The sequence below is a fragment of the Salvelinus fontinalis genome, chromosome 30 (assembly GCF_029448725.1).
Source record: "Salvelinus fontinalis isolate EN_2023a chromosome 30, ASM2944872v1, whole genome shotgun sequence".
Lineage (NCBI taxonomy): Eukaryota > Metazoa > Chordata > Actinopteri > Salmoniformes > Salmonidae > Salvelinus > Salvelinus fontinalis.
In genome coordinates this window covers 28,951,164-28,974,246 of record NC_074694.1, presented here as the reverse complement: position 1 = coordinate 28,974,246, position 23,083 = coordinate 28,951,164, and the positions used below count along the sequence as shown (strand labels likewise).

Here is a 23,083-nt window from a genome sequence, read left to right as displayed (position 1 = left end):
TCCTCCCCTTTCTTCATCTCCGCAGGGTATGTCCTACCTCCATTCCAGTGACATCCAGGTCCATGGCCGTCTCAAGTCCACTAACTGTGTGGTGGACAACCGCATGGTGGTCAAGATCACTGGCTTTGGCTGCAACACCATTCTAAACCCAGGCAGAGGTAGGAACTATTACTTCGGTAGGGCTAGCTTGCTAGCATAGTTAGCATTCATGCAATACACTTCCCCTGAGGTCTGTCTGTCCTAGGATGTCTCTTTCTGTCTTATCCCTGTTCTGCCCTTTGTTTTTTTTTTACCTATCCTCCCCTATCCCCTCACTCTCTTTTCCTCTCCATCCTTCCCCTCCTTTTTCTCCCCCATCAGACCTGTGGACAGCTCCAGAGCACCTGCGTAGACAAGGGATCTCCCAGAAGGGAGATGTCTACAGCTTTGCCATCATCGCCCAGGAGATAGTTCTCAGGAGGAAAACCTTTTACACCGAGGCCTACTCCGACCGCACAGGTTAAACACATTCCTATGTAACACCTTATATAGAAATTCTGAACAGAATCATTGCATCAGCTTTGCTATACTGTAGTTACCCTTATTTAAAATGTAATCTTTGGCACTTTGAGTGGTTCTACATTTAATTCTGGGGAAGTATCGACCCCTCCTGGTCAACTGTAGCATTGTTCAGTTGAGCACAACATAGTGTAGCAGATTAACAAGACGCTCACACACGATGTTCTGTCTTCATCAGAGAAAATGGCCAGAGTGCAGTACCCTATCAAAATAACCTATTTCAGACCTGATCTGAATTTTGAGACTGCAGGAGAAAAAGAACTGGAGGTAAGATTGGCATTTGTTTGTGTGTTTGTCTGTCTGTTTGTGTGCAACAGAGAGAGACAGAGATGGGGAGGGCTTACAGTACAGAGAAAGACAGATATAGAGATAGAGAGTCTGTAATCCACATTGACTTGTACATATTTCTTTTTCTGAATGCCCACAGGTGTACATGCTGATAAAGATCTGCTGGGATGAGGACCCAGAGCGAAGGCCTGACTTTAAGAAGATAGAGAACTCACTGGGGAAGATCTTCAGGTACCAGCTACCTACTTTTATCTCTCTTTTATTGGATAGAGCCAAACACTTGCCAGGACTTGGCCATTTTATCAGAAAGGTGAAGAATACATTTACAAAGATGGTAAAATGTCTCTGTAACATGACAACTGGTCAAAATAAATAGAGATATAAGTAAGACGAGCATGGTTATGGTTTGCAGTGCTTCTAAATAACTAACATGTAATTGCTGTAGAGCTGCACCCTTCTCTTTCATTTAAGATACATTTGAGAAATCCCTCACATTGAAAAGTGGCGCGTGTGGGTGTGTGTGTATATGTGTGTGTGACTGATCCTGTTCTTTTCTCCATAGTAACCTGCACAACCAGGCTAATGAGAGCTACATGGACAACCTGATCCGTCGTCTACAGATGTACTCCCGGAACCTGGAGCACCTGGTGGAGGAGAGGACGGCGCTGTACAAGGCTGAGAGAGACAGGGCCGACTGCCTCAACTTCATGCTGCTGCCTCGGTCAGTCGACAAACAACAACAAAAAGAAACAGACACCCGAACACAGTTCCATGTTCTTGTTTTATAAAGTGCAGTGTTTCAACCAGAAGGACTTTGTCAGACTGCACAACCAGAAAACCACTTTAAGACCAGCAAATGACTTCTCTCTCTCCAGTCCTGTGGTGCGTTCTCTGAAAGAGACAGGCATCGTGGAGCCGGAGCTGTTTGAGGAGGTGACGGTCTACTTCAGCGACATCGTGGGCTTCACCACCCTGTGCCAGTACAGCACCCCCATGGAAGTGGTGGACATGCTCAACGACATCTACAAGGGCTTCGACAGCATCCTCGACCACCACGACGTATACAAGGTTAGGGTTGAGGTTAGGGTTGTCGTTGAGGCTAGGCTTACTGTAAACCAAAACGTTTAGTTCAATAGCAGATGTATAGCTTCTATGTCTTCCTTCTTGTCCTGTGTCAGGTGGAGACGATAGGTGATGCGTACATGGTGGCGTCGGGGTTGCCTCGGCGGAACGGGAACAGGCACGCGGTGGACATCTCCCGCATGGCCCTGGACATTCTGGCATTTATGGGGACCTTCCAGCTCAGACATCTGCCGGGACTACCTGTGTGGATCCGCATTGGGATGCACTCAGGTATCCGTAGCTCCCCAAGACCTATCCTCAATTCATAACACGTCCTTCTCTCTCCTCGTACATATCATCAATACAAAACCTCCTTAGTCTCTGCTCTTTCCTGTAACTTCCCTCACTCTCTCCTCCCTGTCTGTCATCAATACCCCCCTTAAGTCTCACTACTTGTTCCCTAGGCCCCTGTGCAGCAGGAGTGGTGGGTATAAAGATGCCCAGATACTGCCTGTTTGGAGACACAGTCAACACTGCATCTAGCATGGAGTCAACGGGACATCGTAAGCAGGCTACAGGAACACTGGAAATATCCACACCAAATCTACACAAACATAAAATGTTCATATCAGCTGTCATGGCAGGTGAGTAAAATACAACTCTGTCTCTCTCCATCCAGCCCTGAGAATCCACGTCAGTCAGCCCACCATCAGCATCCTACAGAGGACAGACTGCAAGTTTGAGTACGAGAAGAGAGGGGAGACTTTTCTCAAGGTATGGACATGGCACATGCCGCTTTGCGCTTTGCTGTTTGTCATGACAGAATCATACAGATTTTTTTGCCATTTGTACTATTTAGTACTCTTATTTACTGTGTTGAATATCATATAAGATTGTGTGTGTGTGTGTGTGTATATATATATCCCAGGGTAAAGGCACAGAGTTGACCTACTGGTTGACAGGTGAAACAGGACAGGACTACAACTTGCCAACGCCACCGACAGCGTGAGTTAACCTGCTGCTCATTTATATGCTCCCCTATAACTTAGTAGAGTATGAGCATCACTAGAGCTACACGTCATCTTTAGATCTATCTATATTATTAACTTCTACATTCATGTCTTTCTTCCATTTTGTAGGGTAAACAGATATCATTAGAGCTACATATCTACAGTGCATTCGGAAAGAATTCAGACCCCTTTCCTTTTTTCACATTTTGTTACGTTACAGCCTTATTCAAAAATTGATTAAATTATTTGTTTCCCTTATCAATCTACACACAATACTCGATAATGACAAAGTAAAAACAGCAAATGTATAAAAAATGTAAAACAGAAATACCATATTTACATAAGTATTCAGACCCTTTGCTATGAGACTCGAAATTGAGCTCAGGTGCATCATGTTTCCCTTGATAATTCTTGCGATGTTTCTACAACTTGATTTGAGTCCACCTGTGGTAAATTCAGTTGATTGGATATGATTGGGAAAGGCACACACCTGTCTATTTAAAGGTCCCACAGTTGACAGTGCATGTCAGAGCAAAAACTGAGCCATGAGGTCAAAGGAATTGCCCGTAGAGCTCTAAGACAGGATTGTGTCAAGGCACAGATCTGGGGAAGAGTACCAAAACATTTCTGCAGCATTGAAGTTCCTCAAGAACACAGTGGCCTCCATCATTCTTAAATGGAAGAATAGCTGGCCAACCGGCCAAACTGAACAATCGGGGGGAAAGGGCCTTGGTCAGGGAAATGACCAAGAACCAGATGGTCACTCTGACAGAGCTCCTCTGTGGAGATGGGAGAACATTCCAGGACAGCCATCTCTGCAGCACTCCATCAATCAGGCCTTTATGATAGAGTGGCCAGATGGAAGCCACTCCTCAGTAAAATGCACATGACAGCCCGCTTGGAGTTTGCCAAAAGGCACCAAAAGGACTCTCAGACCATGAGAAACAAGATTCTCTGGTCTGATGAAACTAAGACTGAATTCTTTGGCCTGAATGTCAAGTGTCACGTCTGGAGGAAACCTGGCACCATCCCTACGGTGAAGAATGGTGGTGGTGGCAGCATCATGTTGTGTTTTTTTTCAGAGGCAGGGACTGTAAGACTAGTCAGGATCAAGGGAAAGATAAACAGAGCAAAGTACAGAGAGATCTTCCAACAGGACATCGACCCTAAGCACACAGCCAAGACAACGCAGGAGTGGCTTCAGGAAAAGTCTCTGAATGTCCTTGAGTGGTCCAGCCAGAGCCCAGACTTGAACCCGATCGAACATCTCTGGAGAGACCTGAAAATAGCTGTGCAGCGACACTCCCCATCCAACCTGACAGAGCTTGAGAGAATTTGCAGAGAAGAATGGGAGAAACTCTCCAAATACAGGTGGGCCAAGCTTGTAGCGTCATACAGAATAAGACTCGAGGCTGTAATCGCTGCCAAAGGGGCTTCAACAAAGTACTGGGTAAAGGGTCTGAATACTTATGTAAATGTAATATTTTGTTTTTTGTTTTTAATAAATGTGCAAAAAAACAGTTTTTGCTTTGTCATTATGGGGTATTGTGTGTAGATTGACGAGGGGGGAAAACGATTTAATCCATTTTAGAATAAGGCTCACAAGTACATTTTTTGGGAAAAGGTCAAGGGGTCTGAATACTTTCCGAATGAACTGTATGTAGATCTATATAATTAACTCCTATGTCCTTGTCCTTCCCTGCAGGGAGAACTGCCAGCGTCTGCAGCAGGACCTGGCCCAGATGATCCAGGAGTGTCTTGAGAACCGCTCGCTGGGGTCAGAGGTCATGGAGAAGAGGAATACCCTGTCCATGAGGCAGAGGAGGGTGGGGAGGGATGGAGGGGAGCAGGGGGGAGAGGAGGAGGTTAACGATGACCAGCCAGAGTACCTCCATCTGGCTACGGTCAACAACTTCAGTACTTTCTTTTAGTTATTTTGATAAGGAGAAATAGGGTTATTATGTTGTTGTTTTGTCTATTGATGTGAAAGTCTAAAGTCACATGCAGATCTTGAGTTAGAATTCTGGCCTTTTGGAGGAACCACAAAGCTGTAGACCAACTAAGCACTGTACTGATATACTGGAAACCTTCCCCTCCACAACCTCAGCACTAGAAATTCCAAAAACGATGAGAAAAAAAATACTGACCTTAGGTAGAACAGCAAATAGCAAAAAGTACTTATTGTACCTTTAAGTGTTAAATAATTGTGTTGTCTACAATCAAATATTAATATTATTAATCATCATACATTTCTTCCTTTTAACTGATTGCAATATATGCGGACCATTGTTGTGATAATATTTCATCTTGAAAATTTTAATGATTTATGGTTTAAAAACAAATGACATTGAAACTGTATTTATTTATGTGATTATATTTTACAGTTGTTGGAATCATTCCTGTACAGCATGTTACAAATAATAATACTACTTGACGGGACTGAAAACATTGACCCATGTTTCATTGAGCCTGTTACAGTATATTGAGGCATTACAATTCCCATGTCACTGATGTCTGAGAACTTATGGGGGTGTATCTGAGCACATTGAAGTTTTCGTTAAAGGGGGTAGGAAGGAAGTTCTCACTGATTTTCTACAGTGAATTATAAATGATTATGCACAATTGTCTAACACATATTTACATTGTTTAGATTATTTTTTTTAACAAGAATATAGCATGACTGCTATTACTGTTATACCCATAAAAAACATATGTATAAAGATAATGTATTGTAAAGCAAATCAACCCTGGCTATTGTAACAGCATTAGATGCCCAATAAAAAAAAAATCAGTTCTGATCTATTGTCCGGGAACAAGTTAATGAGATTAACTACAGTGAAACCCATATATAGTACCAGACAAAAGTTGGTACAAACCTAACTTACTCGTTCAAGGGTTTTTCTTTATTTGTACTATGGTCTACATTGTAGAATAATAGTGAAGACATTAAAACTATGAAATAACACATATGGAATCATATAGTAACCAAAAACGTGTTAAACAAATCAAAATATATTTTATATTTGAGATTCTTCAAAGTAGCCACCCTTTGCCTTGATGACAGCTTTGCACACTCTTGGCATTCTCTCAACCAACTTCATTAATTAGTCACCTGGAATGCATTTCAATTGACAGGTTTACCTTGTTAAAACTATCCTTCTTAATGCATTTGAGCCAATCAGTTGTGTTGTGACAAGGTAGGGGTGGTATACAGAAGATAGACCTATTTGGTAAAAGACCAAGTCCATATTATGGCAAGAACAACTCAAATTAGCAAAGAGAAACGACAGTCCATCATTACTTTAAGACATGAAGGTCAGTCAATGCAGAACACTTCCCAAAAACCTTCAAGCGTTATGATGAAACTGGCTCTCATGAGGACCGCCATAGGAAAGGAAGACCCAGAGTTACCTCTGCTGCAGACAATAAGTTCATTAGAGTTACCAGCATCTGAAATTGCAGCCCAAATAAATGCTTCACAGAATTCAAGTAACAGACACATCTCAACATCAACTGTTCAGAGGAGACTGTGTGAATCAGGCCTTTATGGTGGAATTGCTGGAAACCACTACTAAAGGACACCAATAACAAGAAGAGAGTTGCTTGGGCCAAGAAACATGAACAATGGACATTAGATCGGTGGAAATCTGTCTTTTGGTCTGATGAGTCCAAATTTGAGATCTTTGGTTCCAATTGCCGTGTCTTTGTGAGACGCAGAGTCGGTGAACGGATGATCTCTGCACGTGTGGTTCCCACTGTGAAGCATGGAGGCCGAGGTGTGATGGTGCGGGGGTGCTTTGCTGGTGACACAGTCAGTGATTTATTTAAAATTCAAGGCACACTTAACCAGCATGGCTACCACAGCATTCTGCAGAAGATACACCATCCCATCTGGTTTGAGCTTAATGGGACTATCATTTGTTTTTCAACAGGACAATGACCCAACACACCTCCAGGCTGTGTAAGGACTATTTGACGAAGAAGGAGAGGGATGAGTGCTGCATCAGATGACCTGGCCTCCACAATCACCCAAACCTCAACCAAATTGAGATGGTTTGGGATGATTTGGACCGCAAAGTGAAGGAAAAGCAGCCAACAAGTGCTCAGCATATGTGGGAACTCCTTCAAGACTGTTGGAAAAGCATTCCAGGTGAAGCTGATTGAGAGAATGCCAAGAGTGTGCAAAGCTGTCATCAAGGCTACTTTGAAGAATCTGAAATATAAAATCTGAAATATATATTTTGATTTGTTTAACATTTTTTTGGTTACTACATGATTCCATATATATGTTATTTCATAGTTTCGATGTCTTCACTATTATTCAACAATGTTGAAAATAGTAAAAATAAAGAAAAACCCTTGAATGAGTAGGTGTCCAAACTTTTGACTGGTACTGTATACATACACGTATATATATATATATAAATAGATAAAATCTGTCATGCTCATGGATGAGTAGAACATTTTTTTTTTTTTTTTTTAACATGCTGAGGAATACCAGGTTTTCAGCTCAAGTTCTGATGTCTTGGAAAAGCACAAACAGTTTGAGCTAAGGCTACAAACTAGAGTAGTCTCATTAAGGGGGACATCTTCTGATGCAAAACCACCAAAACATGAGGTCAATGCCAGGCACATGGCTAGACATGGAATACATAAACAATGATACTTAAAAACAGGAGAAAAACAAGATAAGCTTGGTTGTAAAAAATATTTTACAGCAATAATCATGATACTGAAAAAAACATGCAATTAAAATGTCATGAAAATAAATAACCAAAACACATGTACAAAAGAAATGTATTATAGTAATTTTGCAGCCATTGACCGACTCAAACAAATTTTCCCAGAGACTTTGTACATGCCTATATTGTGTTCGCTTGAAACCAAGGCACCCAAGCCTCGCGGTTAGAGAGGTAGCCTAACAGTTAGGGAGGCGAGCCAGCAACTTGAAGTGTGTCCGACGGCAAAAGTCTTGTGCGAAGTGAGCTGGCAACATGAGGGTTGCTGGTATCAATTCCTAGATGCCACTGCCTGACTTTGAGCAAGGCACTTAACCCCCCAAAACAACAGCGCAGTTTGGCAGCGCCCACACACTGCTCTAAAAAAAACTGTATATGTATGCTTTGGATGAGTTGGGTTAAAAGCAGATGTCAAATGTTGGTTGGACCTTGTGTGCAATTGACCAATTAAGTGATCTTAATCCATATGCTATGCTTTTTTGATGACCAAAGCCAAACATTATATTCACAACGCACATGCACAAAAACACAATATTGCCCCCATGAAAGCTTTTAAATGAAATCAACTCAAATGGTGATCTGTGGGTATGTTGACATGCAGAGACTAGAATGAGTATATTTGCAGTATTTGAAGGTTGCAGAGACAGGCTGTCTCTACGGACTGTGACAGTATTGGGCTGCAGGGGCTCGGAGGTGATAATGGCCAGTGCCAAAACCTTCTAATTCAGTTGCAACAATTTTCTGTTCTAAGTGCTGATGCCTTTGACAAGGTCTTATCTTACCTCCTTTCTACTCATTTACAGTGAAATACATACAAAAACATGAAATTCTTTAACAATATTTGTGCCATAGTCCTAGCTAAAAGTATTAATGACAACATCCTGGCCTAAGGGTGCAAGGGCCTGTCATTACAACATGAGCAGAGAACAGGGTTGCATCCAAAATGGCACCCTATTCCATATATAGTGCAGTACCTTTGACCAGAGTAGTGCATTATGTAGGGAATAAGGTGCCACTTCAGACACAGACCTCTTTCAGCACCTTTCTCTTCTTTATCCTGCCAGGGCCTAGAGTCACACTGGAGCCAGGCAAGGGCGACAGGCTGAGAGCTCTGCTCTGCTGAGCATGCACATGCCTCAGGGAACACACATGTCCCGACAGGAAGCACTGCTATGGGTATGTGTGTGTGAGTGAAGGAGTGAGTGAGTGAGTGCGTGAGTGAGTGAGTGAGTGAGTGAGTGAGTGAGTGAGTGAGTGAGTGAGTGAGTCAGTGAGTGAGTGAGTGAGTGTGTGTACCCGTGTTTAACTATACTTAAGTTTAGGAAAAATAGGATTTTGAATGGGACTGAATTGTGTGCCCGAACAAAGTTAATTATACAAGACTGTGTGTGTGCGTGTCTGTGAGAGAGCGTAAGGGAGTGTGTGTAAGGAGGAAGAGTTTTTTGTGGTGCTGACTGTGGCCAGTTAGTTGACATATGTCTGTCTTTCTGTGTGAGTCTCACTGTCAATCTCTACTGCAGCAGAGCAGTATCAGAGACAGGACATTGCCACATCACTGGCTCAGGCCCAGGTCTCACTACTGTATCAAGCATCAGACAAGTCAGAACTAGTGCAAACAACAACAATTTACTTATTTACTAATTTACTTATTTACTTACAGATTCCACATATTTCATGTAAATTTCAAACCATTTTTCACATTTGGATGAGCACATTGATTTGCAGTGCTTTTAATCATTGTCTTTGGTCAAATCTATTTTACTAAGATTCACTAACTTCCATGGCTTAAGTGGTGATTGGAACTAAAATACATAAAAAAATGATAATGATAATAAATTAAAAACATTAAACATATATCCGTCTCTACACACTTTGAAATATTGGCGTTTCGCTGCTGGTGAGAGGGACACTTCGATAATCTTTCAAAATAATGTTTGAGCACTTCTGTTATTTTTCTTCTAAAAGCAACAACAACGATAAAACATATGTCAACAAACACAAAATTAAATGTCAAGCTACAAAAGTACAATTCTCTCTAGTACATCCGTGATCCATGGATCTGAAAAAGCTGGAAGACAAGCACAGACAGGAGAAACATCAGAGGATGCCCTCTTTGAAGACGACATATTCTCAAGGTTGTATTTCGGAGTTGATCGGTTACATGTTCATGTGACGCGTCACAATATTTTACAACTGGGGAACATCTCATACTGTGTATCAGCTTTGATTGGGTGACATGTGAAACAATCTAAACACATACAGTACATGTAGTATTTTTTATGTTTGATGCTGATGGTGACGATGGGGACAGAATGATAAAGTAATAGTGTTTGTGACATCCAGGACTCCCTTTGTTGTGAATGGAAAAACAACAACATGCGCTTGTATTGTTTCTTTGGCTCTACTCGGCACTTGATTAATTGCTGTTTGGATAAACATAAACGTCACAGCCCCACTGTGCAGTCCTGCCAAAATGTCCCCTTTACACATGCACAAGTAAGATTGTGTGTTTGTGTCTTTTTTCATGTAAAATGTAAAACACACTAATACTACCACTACACAAAATGTCAGGGCTATTCCATGTCATTGCATTGGTAATGAGAGACATTTGGGTGTCGGGTTGGATCAATGGCAGCACAGCAGCGTTAGCTCATCATTAGTCTGGGAAATCCCAGATCTAGGGCATTGTTAATGTGAGAGGCAACCCGCCTGCCTAGTGAGACTAACTCATCATCAGTCCAGCTGGGTTATGCTGCTGAACAGATCATTTCCCAGGCAGGACACAATGGCCCCAGAGCAATATCGAACACTCTGGCATCACAAATGGTATTTCAAACAAATAGTAGTTCACTTTTTAAGATGGGGAGCAAAAGTGCAAGGCCTACTTTTTTCTCTCTACATATTTGTAAATCAAAACAAACTTTAATAAAAGTTAGTCTCTCCTTGGCCTTTGAGTACTGTATGGAGTTTGGGGCAAATGTAATGCTGTGGAACAGCCCTGGATCCCTTTTGATCACAGTCTACTACTGCTACTACCCACTACCAGCCAACAACACTAGCATGGATCCTCACCCATTCACGTCTTTGGAACACTGACACAAGACTGTCATTCCCTTATCCACTCATTCGGGGTGGTATTTCTCTCTCCTCCCTCCACCTCATCCTGCGCTCCTTTCTCCTGCTGCACCTCTGAAGCCTTCACTCGAATAAAAGGACGGAGAATAAAAAAAATGAGACAGAACGACAACAACAAAAAAGAATGAACAGATTGAGTATCTGGGAGAGGGATTAAGAGTGAAAGAGAGAATGAGAGAGAGGGAGGTGTGGATGATGGAGTGAATGTGAATGCGCTTGTGGATGACATTTGGGAGTTGTGTGTGTGACATTCAGTGTTTGAGTGGAAAATGCCAACACTAAGATCAAAGGATACTCAGATCATCTTGGATGAAGAGAAATGTCACAGGGAGACACTCTGTGACAGATCCGTATCCTGCTACTTCAGACCTTTGTGGAAGTGAATGGTGGTGATATGTGAATGGTGAATTTGTGTGTGATGTACGATGTATGAGTATATCCCTCGGACTCATCTGCCCGTGTACCTGTGTGTGTGTGTATATGTTTCCTGTGTGTCAGTCTCACCTTGGTCTTGTGGCTCTGTTCGGTGCCCAGGCCTGAGCCAGGTGTGTGTAGCTCCTTGGACACCACACACAGAAACTCTGCCTGGTCCTCTGTCCCATAGCTATATGACGAACCAATGTTTACCATCTATCAGAGACAGAGAGAAAAAGAGAGAAAGATGGACAGAGAAAGAGAGGTGGCCTGTATCACAGCAGGTAAACCCATGGATGCTCATGCAGGGAGGAGGGACAGAGGGTAAGGACAGCCTAGCAGCACTACATGTCTGCTACAACTCTACTGTGGGCAGTGAGACTGAACTGTACACCCTGAAGCACTGACGGCAATGTTTAGCATTACAGTATTACTCAAAACACTTTACTGAACTGGCAATGTGACAACATATGATAGCTTCCACTGGAGCTTCCTTGGCTCTGCTTCCTGTTTGCATCTCCTTCCCCTTATGATCACTGGTCTGTCTGTTTAGATCAGTCTTCTTCTGAGGGGAAGGAAATGTGAAAAGGAGGCCGTTTTTGTGAGCAGATTGGGACTGTGCCTTGGTCTCGGATTGGTCTGATTGGTCTGACTCTGAGGCTCTGATTGGCTAACAGAGAGCAGGAAAGGGGTTGATTGGTTGGGAGTGTGGTAGAGCAGAGCAGCAGCGTGAGTCCAACCCACAGTCCAGAGCAGTCCGGTGCGGGGCTTTCTGCAGGTGCGCACGCTGACCTGCTCAAACTTCCAGCCGTCTGACATGGTGGAAACCATCTGGGTCAGCTCCTCCTCCTGGCACTGCAGCACCCGGTACACATGTTTAGGAGGCACCTGCTGATGGACGGAGAGAGAGGGTGTAAAGTGAGGAGAAGGAGGGAGGGAATGTACAGATATGGGTAGGTGGGAAAGGTGTATGGATGTAGAATGAGAGAGAGAGAGAGAGAGAGAGAGAGAGAGAGAGGGGGTTGTTAGGAAGGGAGAGAACGAGACAGAAGAGAAAACAGAGTGACCAATAGTTGGAGAAGGTGAGATGTTTGTAAGGAAAGGAAAGAAAAGGCATTTATTAGCAGAGAGAAAGAGGATTGGGAGAGCGAGAGGTTAGCAAGAGGTAGTGATGTTTGGAAGATGAATGATAGTGAGAGTGAGCGTTAGGGTTGGATGCTATCCAGATACAGTCACACCGTTTCTGTACCATACTGGAACATATGGTATTATCGGAAGTGCACACAAGGGACACTATTTAGCAATAAAATATTTATTTCTTTTTTTATGTACGCATCTAGGAGGGGATTGAAAGTCTGCTGTAACCAAGAGCCTTGATTTGACATCTAACCACTAGCCAAATGCATAGCTGGTGCTCTGAGCTTGATATAATTTATTTGACACATCTTAGATTTCTTATAGTTATAAGCAGTGGTGTAGCACGCACCCCCACAGCCCACAGTGTGTGTGTGCATGAGCGTGTGTCTAGCCGAAGGGTAGAGACGGAGGGTACAGTAAAGCGTATAATACAGAGAGAGTAGGAGGAAGATTGAAAGTTACATAACAGAAATCATAGACATGGGTGAAATATACTGAAAATAACTTGAAAATACAGAGTGAAACACATGGCTGAACAGTCTTTCTGCTTGGCACATGCACAAGTCTGTTTTTATTTTAGCAGACCTGTAGCCATCTTGTATTTGTGTAAATCCCTGTATCTTATCTACTGTGTGTGTGTGTGTGTGTGTGTGTGTGTGTGTGTGTGTGTGTGTGTGTGTGTGTGTGTGTGTGTGTGTGTGTGTGTGTGTGTGTGTGTGTGTGTGTGTGTGTGTGTGTGTGTGTGTGTGTGTGTGTGTGTGTGTGTGTGTGTGTGTGTGTATGTATATGTTTCCTACCTTATCAGGACCACAATGTCCTGACAAGTCACCAGAAAGTCTTGACAAGGTAGGAAAAAAAATAAAAAATTTGAAAAGTCATGACGTTTTTCATGCCCTGAATTAGGATTAAGGAAAAAAATGAACTCCCCATAAAGTCCAGAAAATTCACAAAAACAAAGCTGAGTGTGTGTGTGTGTTTGACCTGTGTGACTTTACAGTCCCGCTCCAGGATCCTCTCCTTGATCAGTTTTATCAGAGGAGTGATGTTGTAGAACTCAGCCTCCTCTAACACACCTGGGAGAGAGCACAACACACACACACACACGCACACACACACACACACACGTGGTCAATCAAAGTGCTATTACTTTCTTATTACAAGTCTTAATCTAGTACCTTCTTCAGCCAGCTCCTTGTTGTAGACCAGTTTGCCGTGTCGCAGGTAGTTAAGGATGGGGCCGAAGTAGGTGGGGTCTCTGTCTATCACATAGGCCCCTGTCTCGTCCTACAACACAGGAAGGGAGAGAACAACCATAAGAATTAATAAAGGTATGAATATGAGATCAATATTAAGTGCTATTCTATTGTGCAATTCTATTGTATTGGGTTTTGGTCAATATCTATGTTTGGAAACCCCCTTGCGATTACTTGTTTCACACTAACAGCAAAAGTCCTCTTTTCAGTGATAGAGTGGCACTATTAGAGCCTAGTGGTTCTATATTACAGTTAGTGCGAGAGAGATTCAGAGAGAGTGTGGTGGGGGGGGATAGAGATAAGGAGAGAGAGGGGATATATAAAGAGGGACTGAGAGTGAAGAGAGAGAGAAAGATTGAGAGAGAGCCTGTTACATTCACATGGCTTGGCCCTTTCTTGGCTGACGGCATGCCAGTGCCTTTACAGCATCTCCATAAAGCGCACCCTGCATGCCGATTACTAAACCAGCCCCAGGCACCCATTTTCAAACACAGAGACGCAGACACTCTAGACAGAGAGAGAGAGGTAGAGAGAGATGAGAAAGAGGAGAATGGGAGAGAGAGATTCAGGAACACAAACAAGTGGCAGAGTGGAGTGAGCTAGATAAGAGAGGAGGAGAAAGACAGAAGTAGCTGATTAAGGAGCAGATGGAGAGTGGGATGGAGGGATGGAGAAGAGGGGTGGGATGGAGAGGCTGTGGTAAGAGGGCACAGCTCTGAATCTGAATCGAAGAAGTGCTGCAAAATAATAGGAATGGAGGGAAAGGAATGAGAGCCTGCAGATCAGAGCGAGACGGCAGAGGGATGGAGGGTATGTGAGGCACTCAGCTGAATGAAGAAGGGATTGGGGGAGACAGGCAGAGAAGAGGAGAATCGATTGGAGATGAGAGCTGGCAGACACTGGATAGACGAGGACTCAGATAGGGGGAGGGAGAGAGACAGAGAGACAGAAAGAGAGAGATACAGAGGACAGACAAGGGCACAAGGAGAGTTGCTGGGGGAAAGGGGCCTAGACAGAGGCAGAGAGACAAACAAACCCAGAGCAACTACAGTTGAGGACAGACAGAAACCTCCTCATTGGACATGACTTGACAGTATGTATGATGACAACACCTATGTGAGGCTTCCAGAATATCTAGGTACCCTCGCTATGAATGATAAACATATGCACTCACGCATAAACGTACACAGTGAGGGTGAAGATGAAAAATGCACTATATCTGTGATCTCCTGTGATCCTGGCTTGTCTGTTCAGCCACACTGCCGCCAGTCAGCCCATTAAAAAAATGCCACGGAAGATCCAATCCTCATCTGGTGTGTTAATGGTTTACCCAAGGAACTACACGGTGTGCCTAGCCTAGTGCCAGGTCTCTATGGGGGAATCACTGGGTCCCACAGGAAATATCTGTTAGGCAAACAGAGGTGTTATTTGTCTCAGCACAGAAATAGAGACAGACACAGACACACATACAATCTTTACTTCCTCTCCTGGTGTGAAAACACTGGCTGAGACCAAACTGAACCAGTCTAATGCTAGCCTGGTCAGGTCATTTCCATCTAAAAGGACCCATGTGCACCAACATGTGAAGTTCATAGGAGAATATCAAATTGAGTGTCTAATGAAAGCAAAGAGTATTTTATTTATTTATTAAGGCATATATACATTTTTCAACTATTTTCCATCCTAAAAATTAAGAACAAGCAAAGGCTTTGATTTCTTGTCAAACAGATGGAAAAGGGGTCATAGAAAACATCTGACAGAAAAAGTCTTAAACGGTATCAGAAATGCATCAAAACACAATAATGTTAAAGTAAAGACTAATATCAACACATATTTAGTTTTGCCTTCTGTAACTTTAAGAAACATTGCCTTGTGCCTTGAAATTCCTTTACCAAAAACCCACCTATCTTTCAGATATTTTCTAACTTATTTTCCTCATGAAGAGGGAGGATAATTAAAGTTCACAGAAGGTAGACCTATAAATTAGTTCGTGTTTTTAAAGATACCAATTTTGTTTATGAATTAAGTGATTCAAACTCGGAATTTGGTAAAGGAATTTCCCCCAACAAAATAATTGGTAACGGATATTCTGCAATTGAACTGGCTACAATGGAAAATCATAGTAGTCACAAACCACAGTTAGGTTCAAAAGTTTGGACAGCGCAGTAGAGTACAGTACAGCACAGTAAACAAGAGTATAGTTCAGTACAGTACTGCACAGTACAGTAGAGCAGATTTCAGTACAAAACACAGTAGAGCACACTTGAGTTGAGTACACTAATGTACTCTACTGTACTGTATTGAACAATATTATACTTTACTGTACTCTACTGTACTATATTGTACTGTACTGAACTCAACTCTATACACTACTTACTGAACTCTAGTGTACTGTACTGTGCTATACTGTACTCTACTGAACTCTACTATTCTGTACTTTGAGTTCCAAACGTGTGAAACATTGACATTAATGTCTGGTTCAGATTTGGTCCAAGTTTGGTCTTGTTCGGGGGCAGAGCTAATAAAAAAAATAATAATAGCCAGTGTGTAGAATAATACCCAAATATGCAAAGGAGGATATTGAATATGTATACCTTAGTGTACCTATTTAGGATACACCACCATGAAGAGAATGACATTCATATCCATAATTATGCATTTCTGTGTAGTACAGCTCAGGGACCCATGAAACTATTATGTTACCGCAATTCTGTTACCGGGTGTAAATCCACTTCACTTACTATAGTTCAATAACCAAAATATATATTTTTTTAATTCAATGTGTAATGTCCTTTACTGACACCCCATTCCTTCTGCAGACATTGTTGAAATCTCAGCAGATATTTAACAGTTTTTGGAAAACCTGGACACAAAAAACTGAGGGAGATTTTTACCGAAATTCTGTTACCAAACTTTGCAATTGCACAGTTCTTTCAGTAAATGTGTTTTAGTAAAATGTTCTGTGTAAATTGTTAAAAAGTAGTCTTGTGTATAGAGTTGTAGGGTTTGTTAAACTTTGAAATCAAGTGTTTTAGTGAACTGCCTTTATCATGTATGACAACATAAACGATAAAGTTGTCTGAAGCACATACAGATCTGCAACTGTGCTACTTCAGTACTGGGTCTATTTTGGATTGGAAGTCAAATAGTACACACAAGAGCACATAACACTAGCCTCTAACCTTGTAAAGTCCTAAATCACTCTGCCAACAACAGTGTTGCATATTGCACAGAAAGTATTCAAACCCCTTGACTTTTTCCACATTTTGTTGTGTTACATCCGGAATTTAAAATTTATTAAATTTAGATTTTTGTGGGTCACTGGACTACACACTATACCCTATAATGTCAAAGTAGAATTATGTTTATCCAAATGGTTACTAATTAGTTAAATAGAAAAGCTGAATTGTCTTGAGTCAACAAGTATTCAGCCACTTTGTTATGGCAAGCCTAAATATATTCAAGAGTAAAAATGTACTTAACAAGTTACATAATCAGTTGCATGGACTCACTCTGTGTGCAATAATAGTCTTTAACATTATTTTTGAATGACTGCATTATCTCTCTACCCAACACATAGAATTATCTGTAAGGTCCCTCAGTCGAGCAGTGCATTTCGAACACAGCTTTAACCCCAAAAACAAGGGAGGTTTTCCAATGCCTCGCAAAGAAGGGCACCTATTGGTAGATGGGTAAAAATATAAAAGCAGACATTGAATATCCCTTTGAGCATGGTGAAGTTATTCATTACACTTTAGATGGTGTATCAATACACCCAGACACTACAAAGATACAGGCATCCTTCCTAACTCAGTTGCTGGAGAGGAAGGAAACCGCTCAAGGATTTGGCTAATGGTGACTTTAAAACAGTTAAGAGAGTTTAATGGCTGTGATAGAAAAAAAACTGAGAATGGATCAACAACATTGTAGTTACTCCACAATACTAACCTAATTGACAGAGTGAAAAGAAGGAAGCCTGTACAGAATAAAAATATTCCAAAACATGCATCCTGTTTGCAACAAGGCACTAAATAAAAGCTGCAAAAAAATGTAGCTAAACAATTCACTTTTTGTCCTGAATACAAAATGTTACGTTTGGGGTAAATCCAATACATAGTGCCACTCTCCATATTTTCCATATTTTCTCCATAGGAATTAACCTTTCAGCAGGACAATAACCTAAAACACAAGGCCAAATCTACACTGGAGTCGTTTACCAAGAAGACTGTGAATGTTCCAGAGTGGCCGAGTTACAGTTTTTACTTAAATTTACTTGAAAATGTATGGCAATTATCAACTAGGGCTGACCCCAATGAGTCAACTGGTCATTGTTTGGTTGAGTGGCTGTTGGTCGACCAATCATTTTTAGTAGAGCAGTATTAAATATATATTTGTGCCCATCTCAGTGAACTAATACATTGCTGAGGTCTAGACTAAAAGCCAATATATGCTTGATCCGAAAATATGGTCGGTGGCTCCAAATGGAGTGTCGACCTTTGTACCGCATCGGCCATGTGCCTCCCAAATGTTGTAACAATGTGGAGGGCTCCATATAGCTCTGCATTGATTGGTTGGTTGACGGTAGGTGGGGGCGGTACATCCTGTATAAACCCAAACTCACTTCCTTGACAACTTCCTTCACAACCGCTCTGCACTGCTCCACGAAGCGCAAGAAGTATGAATCTCCTGCCTTCTGCACAGGCCGTATTACTGTAAATGCTGCATGGCCAATGCAGATGTCGGATTGATCATGTAACGCCCAGATGCACTTCTCTCTCCAGAATGCGCTCTCTCCCTGCCAATTGTGCACATTTATTGTTTTATAACTTAATTATGTGAATTGTTTGCGTTTGATTGTTAGTGTATATCAATTCCCCATTACATACTGTATATCACCAGTATAACAGGACACACACCCAATTACGCTTAGAAGTAGGCCTAGAGGCTACCTGGCCAGTGCGCATATTTAGGCCTGAAAGAACAGACAACTTTCGGTAGACTATGATCAACAACCAATTTGATAGAGCTTGAAAAATTTCAAAAATAAAAATGGGAATGTTGCACAATCCATGTGTGGAAAGCTATTAGAGACTAACCCAGAAAGACTCACAGCTGTGCTTGAAAGGTGCTTGTACAAAGTATTGACTGAGGCATGTGAATACTTACGTAAATTAGATATTTCTATATTACATTTTAATAAATGTGAAACATTTCTAAAAACATGTTTTCACTTAATTAATTATGGGGTATTGTGTGTAGATGGGTGACAAAAAAAATCTATTTTGATTTCAGGCCGTAACAACAAAATGTGGAATAAGTCAAGGGTTATGAATACTTTCTGAAGGCACTGTATGTAGTACTTTAAAGTATTTTTACTCACTGGACTACCCACACAACTTTTTTTTCAAAATAAAATATTGGTGAAGTAGGCAAGACTTTCCTTTCTTTTTCGGCACCAGACCTGCCTAATTTGAACTTTAATAGACTAAATTACGCATCCTGTAAACATCTTACTCCAGAGTGATTTGTTCTTGCAATTTGTAGTTTTCAGATATGATAATATGTCACAAAATAGTTTGAGAAGATAAATCTATTTAATCGACATCCATGTAATCAGCGCCCGGGGATCAAAATCAAATCAAGTCAAACTTTATATGTCACATGCTCCGAAAATAACATGTGTAGACCTTACCGTGAAATACTTACTTACAAGCCCTTAACCAACAGCGCAGTTCAAGAAAGAGTTAAGAAAATATTTACCAAATAAACGAAAGTAAAAAATTATAAAAAGTAACACAATAAAATAACAATAACGGGGCTATATACAGGGGGTACCGGTCAATGTGTGGGGGTACAGGTTAGTCGAGGTCATGGCTAAATGTTGGTAGGGGTGAAGTGACTATGCCTAGATAATAAACAGCAAGTAGCAGCAGTGTTAAAAAACAAATGGGGGGAGGGTCAATGTAAATAATCCGGTGGCCATTTGGTTAATTGTTCAGCAGTCTTATGGCTTGGGGGTAGAAACTGTTGTTGTGGTGGTTAACTGCCTTGCTCAACAGCAGAACGGCAGATTTTTTCACCTTGCCTGCTCGGGGATTACGAACAAGCAAACTTTCGGTTACTGTCCCAACTCCCTAACCAATGTATCTTATCACTACCCAGGTTATCAAGATGAGTTTGTGTTGGAATCTGCAGTGACACAGAGGGTGGAGGGAGAGGCTTCACAACAATCATGAACTGGGATAACGGAGAATCTGTCACCACAGCATACATGCTGGTTTCAGCTGGAGTACTGTGAACAGAGCCAGAAGGAGAGCAGGAGGAGTGAAAGAGGAGCAGGAGGAGAGGTGGACAAGAGTAGAATATAATGAGAGAAAGAAGAGCAGGAGGGGGACAGGAAGGGACCGGAGGAGGTCACAAGGGAGTGGGAGTCAGGGCAGGGGTGGCAGCAGGCACCAGGGGTGTATTTTGGGACAGAGGGGGGGGGCAAGCCTTTAGGTGCCAGACAGACAATAATCTTATTAAAATAGTAATACACAGTTGGTGTGTGTGTGTTCTAACCACTGCGGCAACCCACTGCAGATTGGAGCACAAACCAGCGAATAACAATAGAGCTCCTGTGAAGATAGAATCATCTGTGTAATAGAAAAATAAAAACACAGCTAGTGGCCTAGTACTTGGTCTTCTCTTCTTCTGTGGATGTAATGTTGGATTTGGGTACTCTGTATTCCTGAGGACTCTATGGGGCCTTTCATCAAAAACCAGGTTACAAGAAGGGACTAACAGTAAATTAGTGGGGAGAAAAAGAAGTAGACTGTTATTACTGTTTTAGAAACAGTAATTTAAGAGGCAATGACATGACAGTAGCCTGGGAGGAATAAGATGACTCAAGTGTGAGAAGAGGATGAAAAGAAAGAGGGGAGAAAGGAGAGAGGGACCATAAAAGAGGTGAGAGATAACAGAGGAGAGGAGGGAGTGTGTAGATGGGGTTTGACTAGAGGCATAAGAGAGAGAAAGGGGGAGAGGAGGAATGAAGGTCACACACAAAGATGATGCGCCTTATCTATTCACTGTGGCCAGTGGTGCAGGAGGACAGAGACAGATGTGCACACACACACACACACACACATACACACACAGAGGGCGAAGATTAAAAATTAGCTACTCTGTCTCTCTATCGCCTGTCATCCTCGCCTCTCTGTTCAGCCACACTGCCTCCGGTCAGGAAAAGTCAACCCTCATCTGGTGTGTTTAATGGTTTACCCGGAATTTGCACAAGGAACTACACGGTGTGCCAAGCCTAGTGCCAGGTCCCTTAGTAGGTCCCACAGGGAAACAGAGGTGTTATTTACCTCAACACAGAGGCAGTCGCACATACAATCTCTTTACTTATTCTATGGAAAGAGAGAAAAAGACAGAGGGAGAGAAAGAGAGAGTAGGAACGAGACTAATGGACACTAGGGCATTAATGAAGGTCACACACAAAGATGATGCACCTTATCTACTCACTGTAACCAGTGGTGCAGGAGGGCAAACCAATTATAGCAGCCTACTATAGGGCTATGTTTGAGGCCAAGGGACAATACTATCTGTGATCACACATACAGAAAGAGACAGACACTCTCAAATAAATCCTATTATAGGCTTACTTCATTAGTGATGTACTGTAATTCACGAACAGATCGGTCACATATTGCCAACCTATCTATAGATATTTGACTACCCCATCACCCTCCTCCCCTCTGTGCTGCCAGCATAAACCCTTTGCACAGGTCTGAATGAGGCAGCCAGTGCACATCCATCTGACTCACTAGGTATTGGGTAGAGCCATATCTGGTGGTGGGTAGGGGTACCACAGAGCCATATCTAGTGGTACCATTCAAATGTAATTCATTCGTCTATCCATCCATCCATTCAATTAATTAATTCCATCAAGTGATCATGAGAGTTCGATTGAACATCTTGCCTTATCGCTCTTCTCTGATATGTTATCTTGATCGAAGCCAAGCGCTTGATCAACTCGCCTTACCGTGTCCGAATGTAAGTCCTGTTGTTGACAGAGCCGATAGAGAAAGGACGTTTGTTCTTTGAGTAGGGTATGCCGCGTTGTGAGGAATACTGTGCCGCCGACGTTCAACCGGACCCATTTCCCGTTATTTCCCACTGTAGGGTTGACTCCAGAGCCGTTCCCGATGCTGTGATTTCCTGTCCCGCTCGATGCGGTAGCGCTCGAAGTGGCCGTGGTCGTATTCTCGCTTCCCTCGCTATCTTTGTTATTATTGTTGTTGTTGTTATTATTGTTATTGTAGCCATGAGGTGTCGGTAACGAACCGACTTCTGATTCAGCCTGCGGCACAGATTTCTTTTTATCCTCCGTTGCCATTAGGAAATAGCAATGGATGCAAGCAACGTTAAAATGCAATAGCTTGCGTACCAACTGCCGTTTCAGCTTCCTCTCCCTTTCAACAACGCCTGTTCCCTCTCTACCACAACCGTGTACTGCTTTGACTCGAGCTCCGCCTATCTTCCCCCGGTTGAGCAACCGGAGCGTCATGTCCAAGCTGTTGCCGTGCACCGAGAACTGTGGATCTTGTAGTTCCAAAATCTAGCCTAAAGAAAATCATGTCAAAATAAAAATACAATTGTATGATAGCCTGATATTATTCAATAATTATCTGAGCCAAGACTGCAATTATTTTCAACTGCATTGTTATGTAAATTGTGGAGTGAGAAACATACAATTTGTAATAGACAAAGTGTAATACGTGTAGTTTAATTACACAGGAGTTGGTTGATTGCTATTAGTTCTATACACATCTTTCATCAAAAGGTTCACAAATGACTCACAAACAAATCCCAGAATATCATTATTAGATTGTACAGACAAAAATATAAACACAACATGCAAAAATTTCAAAGATTTTACTGAGGTACAGTTCAGATAAGGAAATCAGTATATTTAAATACATTCATTAGGCCCTAGTCTATGGATTTCACATGACTGGAAATACAGATATGCATCTGTTGGTCACAGATCAGAAAACCAGTCAGTATCTGGTGTAACCACCACTTGCCCCATGCAGTGCGACACATCTCCTTCACATAGAGTTGATCAGGCTGTTGATTTTGGCCTGTGGAATATTGTCCCACTCCTCTTCAATGGCTGTGCGAAGTTGGTGGATATTGGCCGGAACTTGAACACGCTGTCGTACACGTCAATCCAGAGCATCCCAAACATGCTCAATGGGTGACATGTCTGTTGAGTATGCAGGCCATGGAACAACTGGGAAATTTTCAGCTTCCAGAAATTTTCCCCAGATCCTTGTGATATGGGGCTGTGTATTATTATGCTGAAACATGAGCTGATGGCGGCACGACAATGGGCCTCAGGATCTCGTCCCGGTATCTCTGTGCATTCAAATTACCATCGATAAAAAGCAATTGTGTTTGTTGTCTGTAGCTTATGCCTGCCCATACCAAAACCCCA

General features: G+C 42.1%; 2 protein-coding genes across 7 annotated transcripts in view; one reads left to right on the top strand and one right to left on the bottom strand.

Moving 5' to 3' along the window:
• The window catches only part of LOC129828974 (guanylyl cyclase C-like), a 40,306-nt gene extending 34,590 nt beyond the window's left edge, over window positions 1-5,716 (top strand). The window contains exons 17-27 of the mRNA XM_055890328.1: window positions 26-158; window positions 361-498; window positions 737-825; window positions 986-1,077; window positions 1,409-1,567; window positions 1,722-1,914; window positions 2,025-2,199; window positions 2,373-2,471; window positions 2,588-2,682; window positions 2,837-2,913; window positions 4,624-5,716. Of these exons, the coding sequence (XP_055746303.1) occupies window positions 26-158; window positions 361-498; window positions 737-825; window positions 986-1,077; window positions 1,409-1,567; window positions 1,722-1,914; window positions 2,025-2,199; window positions 2,373-2,471; window positions 2,588-2,682; window positions 2,837-2,913; window positions 4,624-4,849 (1,476 nt within the window). The 3' untranslated portion in view covers window positions 4,850-5,716. The remainder of the gene's footprint in view (window positions 1-25; window positions 159-360; window positions 499-736; window positions 826-985; window positions 1,078-1,408; window positions 1,568-1,721; window positions 1,915-2,024; window positions 2,200-2,372; window positions 2,472-2,587; window positions 2,683-2,836; window positions 2,914-4,623) is intronic.
• On the bottom strand, window positions 4,635-22,122 carry LOC129828975 (BTB/POZ domain-containing protein KCTD5-like). 6 transcript variants are annotated; one of them, XM_055890330.1, is made up of 7 exons: window positions 21,626-22,121; window positions 13,519-13,627; window positions 13,325-13,416; window positions 11,951-12,097; window positions 11,297-11,422; window positions 10,730-10,853; window positions 4,705-4,723 (listed from the first exon to the last, which is right to left on the bottom strand). In XM_055890330.1, the coding sequence occupies exons 1-6, from the start codon at window positions 21,977-21,979 to the stop codon at window positions 10,764-10,766; spliced, it is 918 nt and encodes a 305-aa protein (XP_055746305.1). In that variant the 5' UTR covers window positions 21,980-22,121; the 3' UTR covers window positions 4,705-4,723; window positions 10,730-10,763. The 6 variants fall into 6 exon arrangements, with proteins under 6 accessions (XP_055746309.1, XP_055746305.1, XP_055746306.1 ...); XM_055890331.1 differs by lacking the exon at window positions 4,705-4,723 and adding an exon at window positions 5,261-9,725 and having other exon boundaries at window positions 11,951-12,094; window positions 21,626-22,122; XM_055890329.1 differs by lacking the exon at window positions 4,705-4,723 and adding an exon at window positions 5,261-9,725.
• Between the last annotated feature and the right edge of the window lie 961 nt (window positions 22,123-23,083).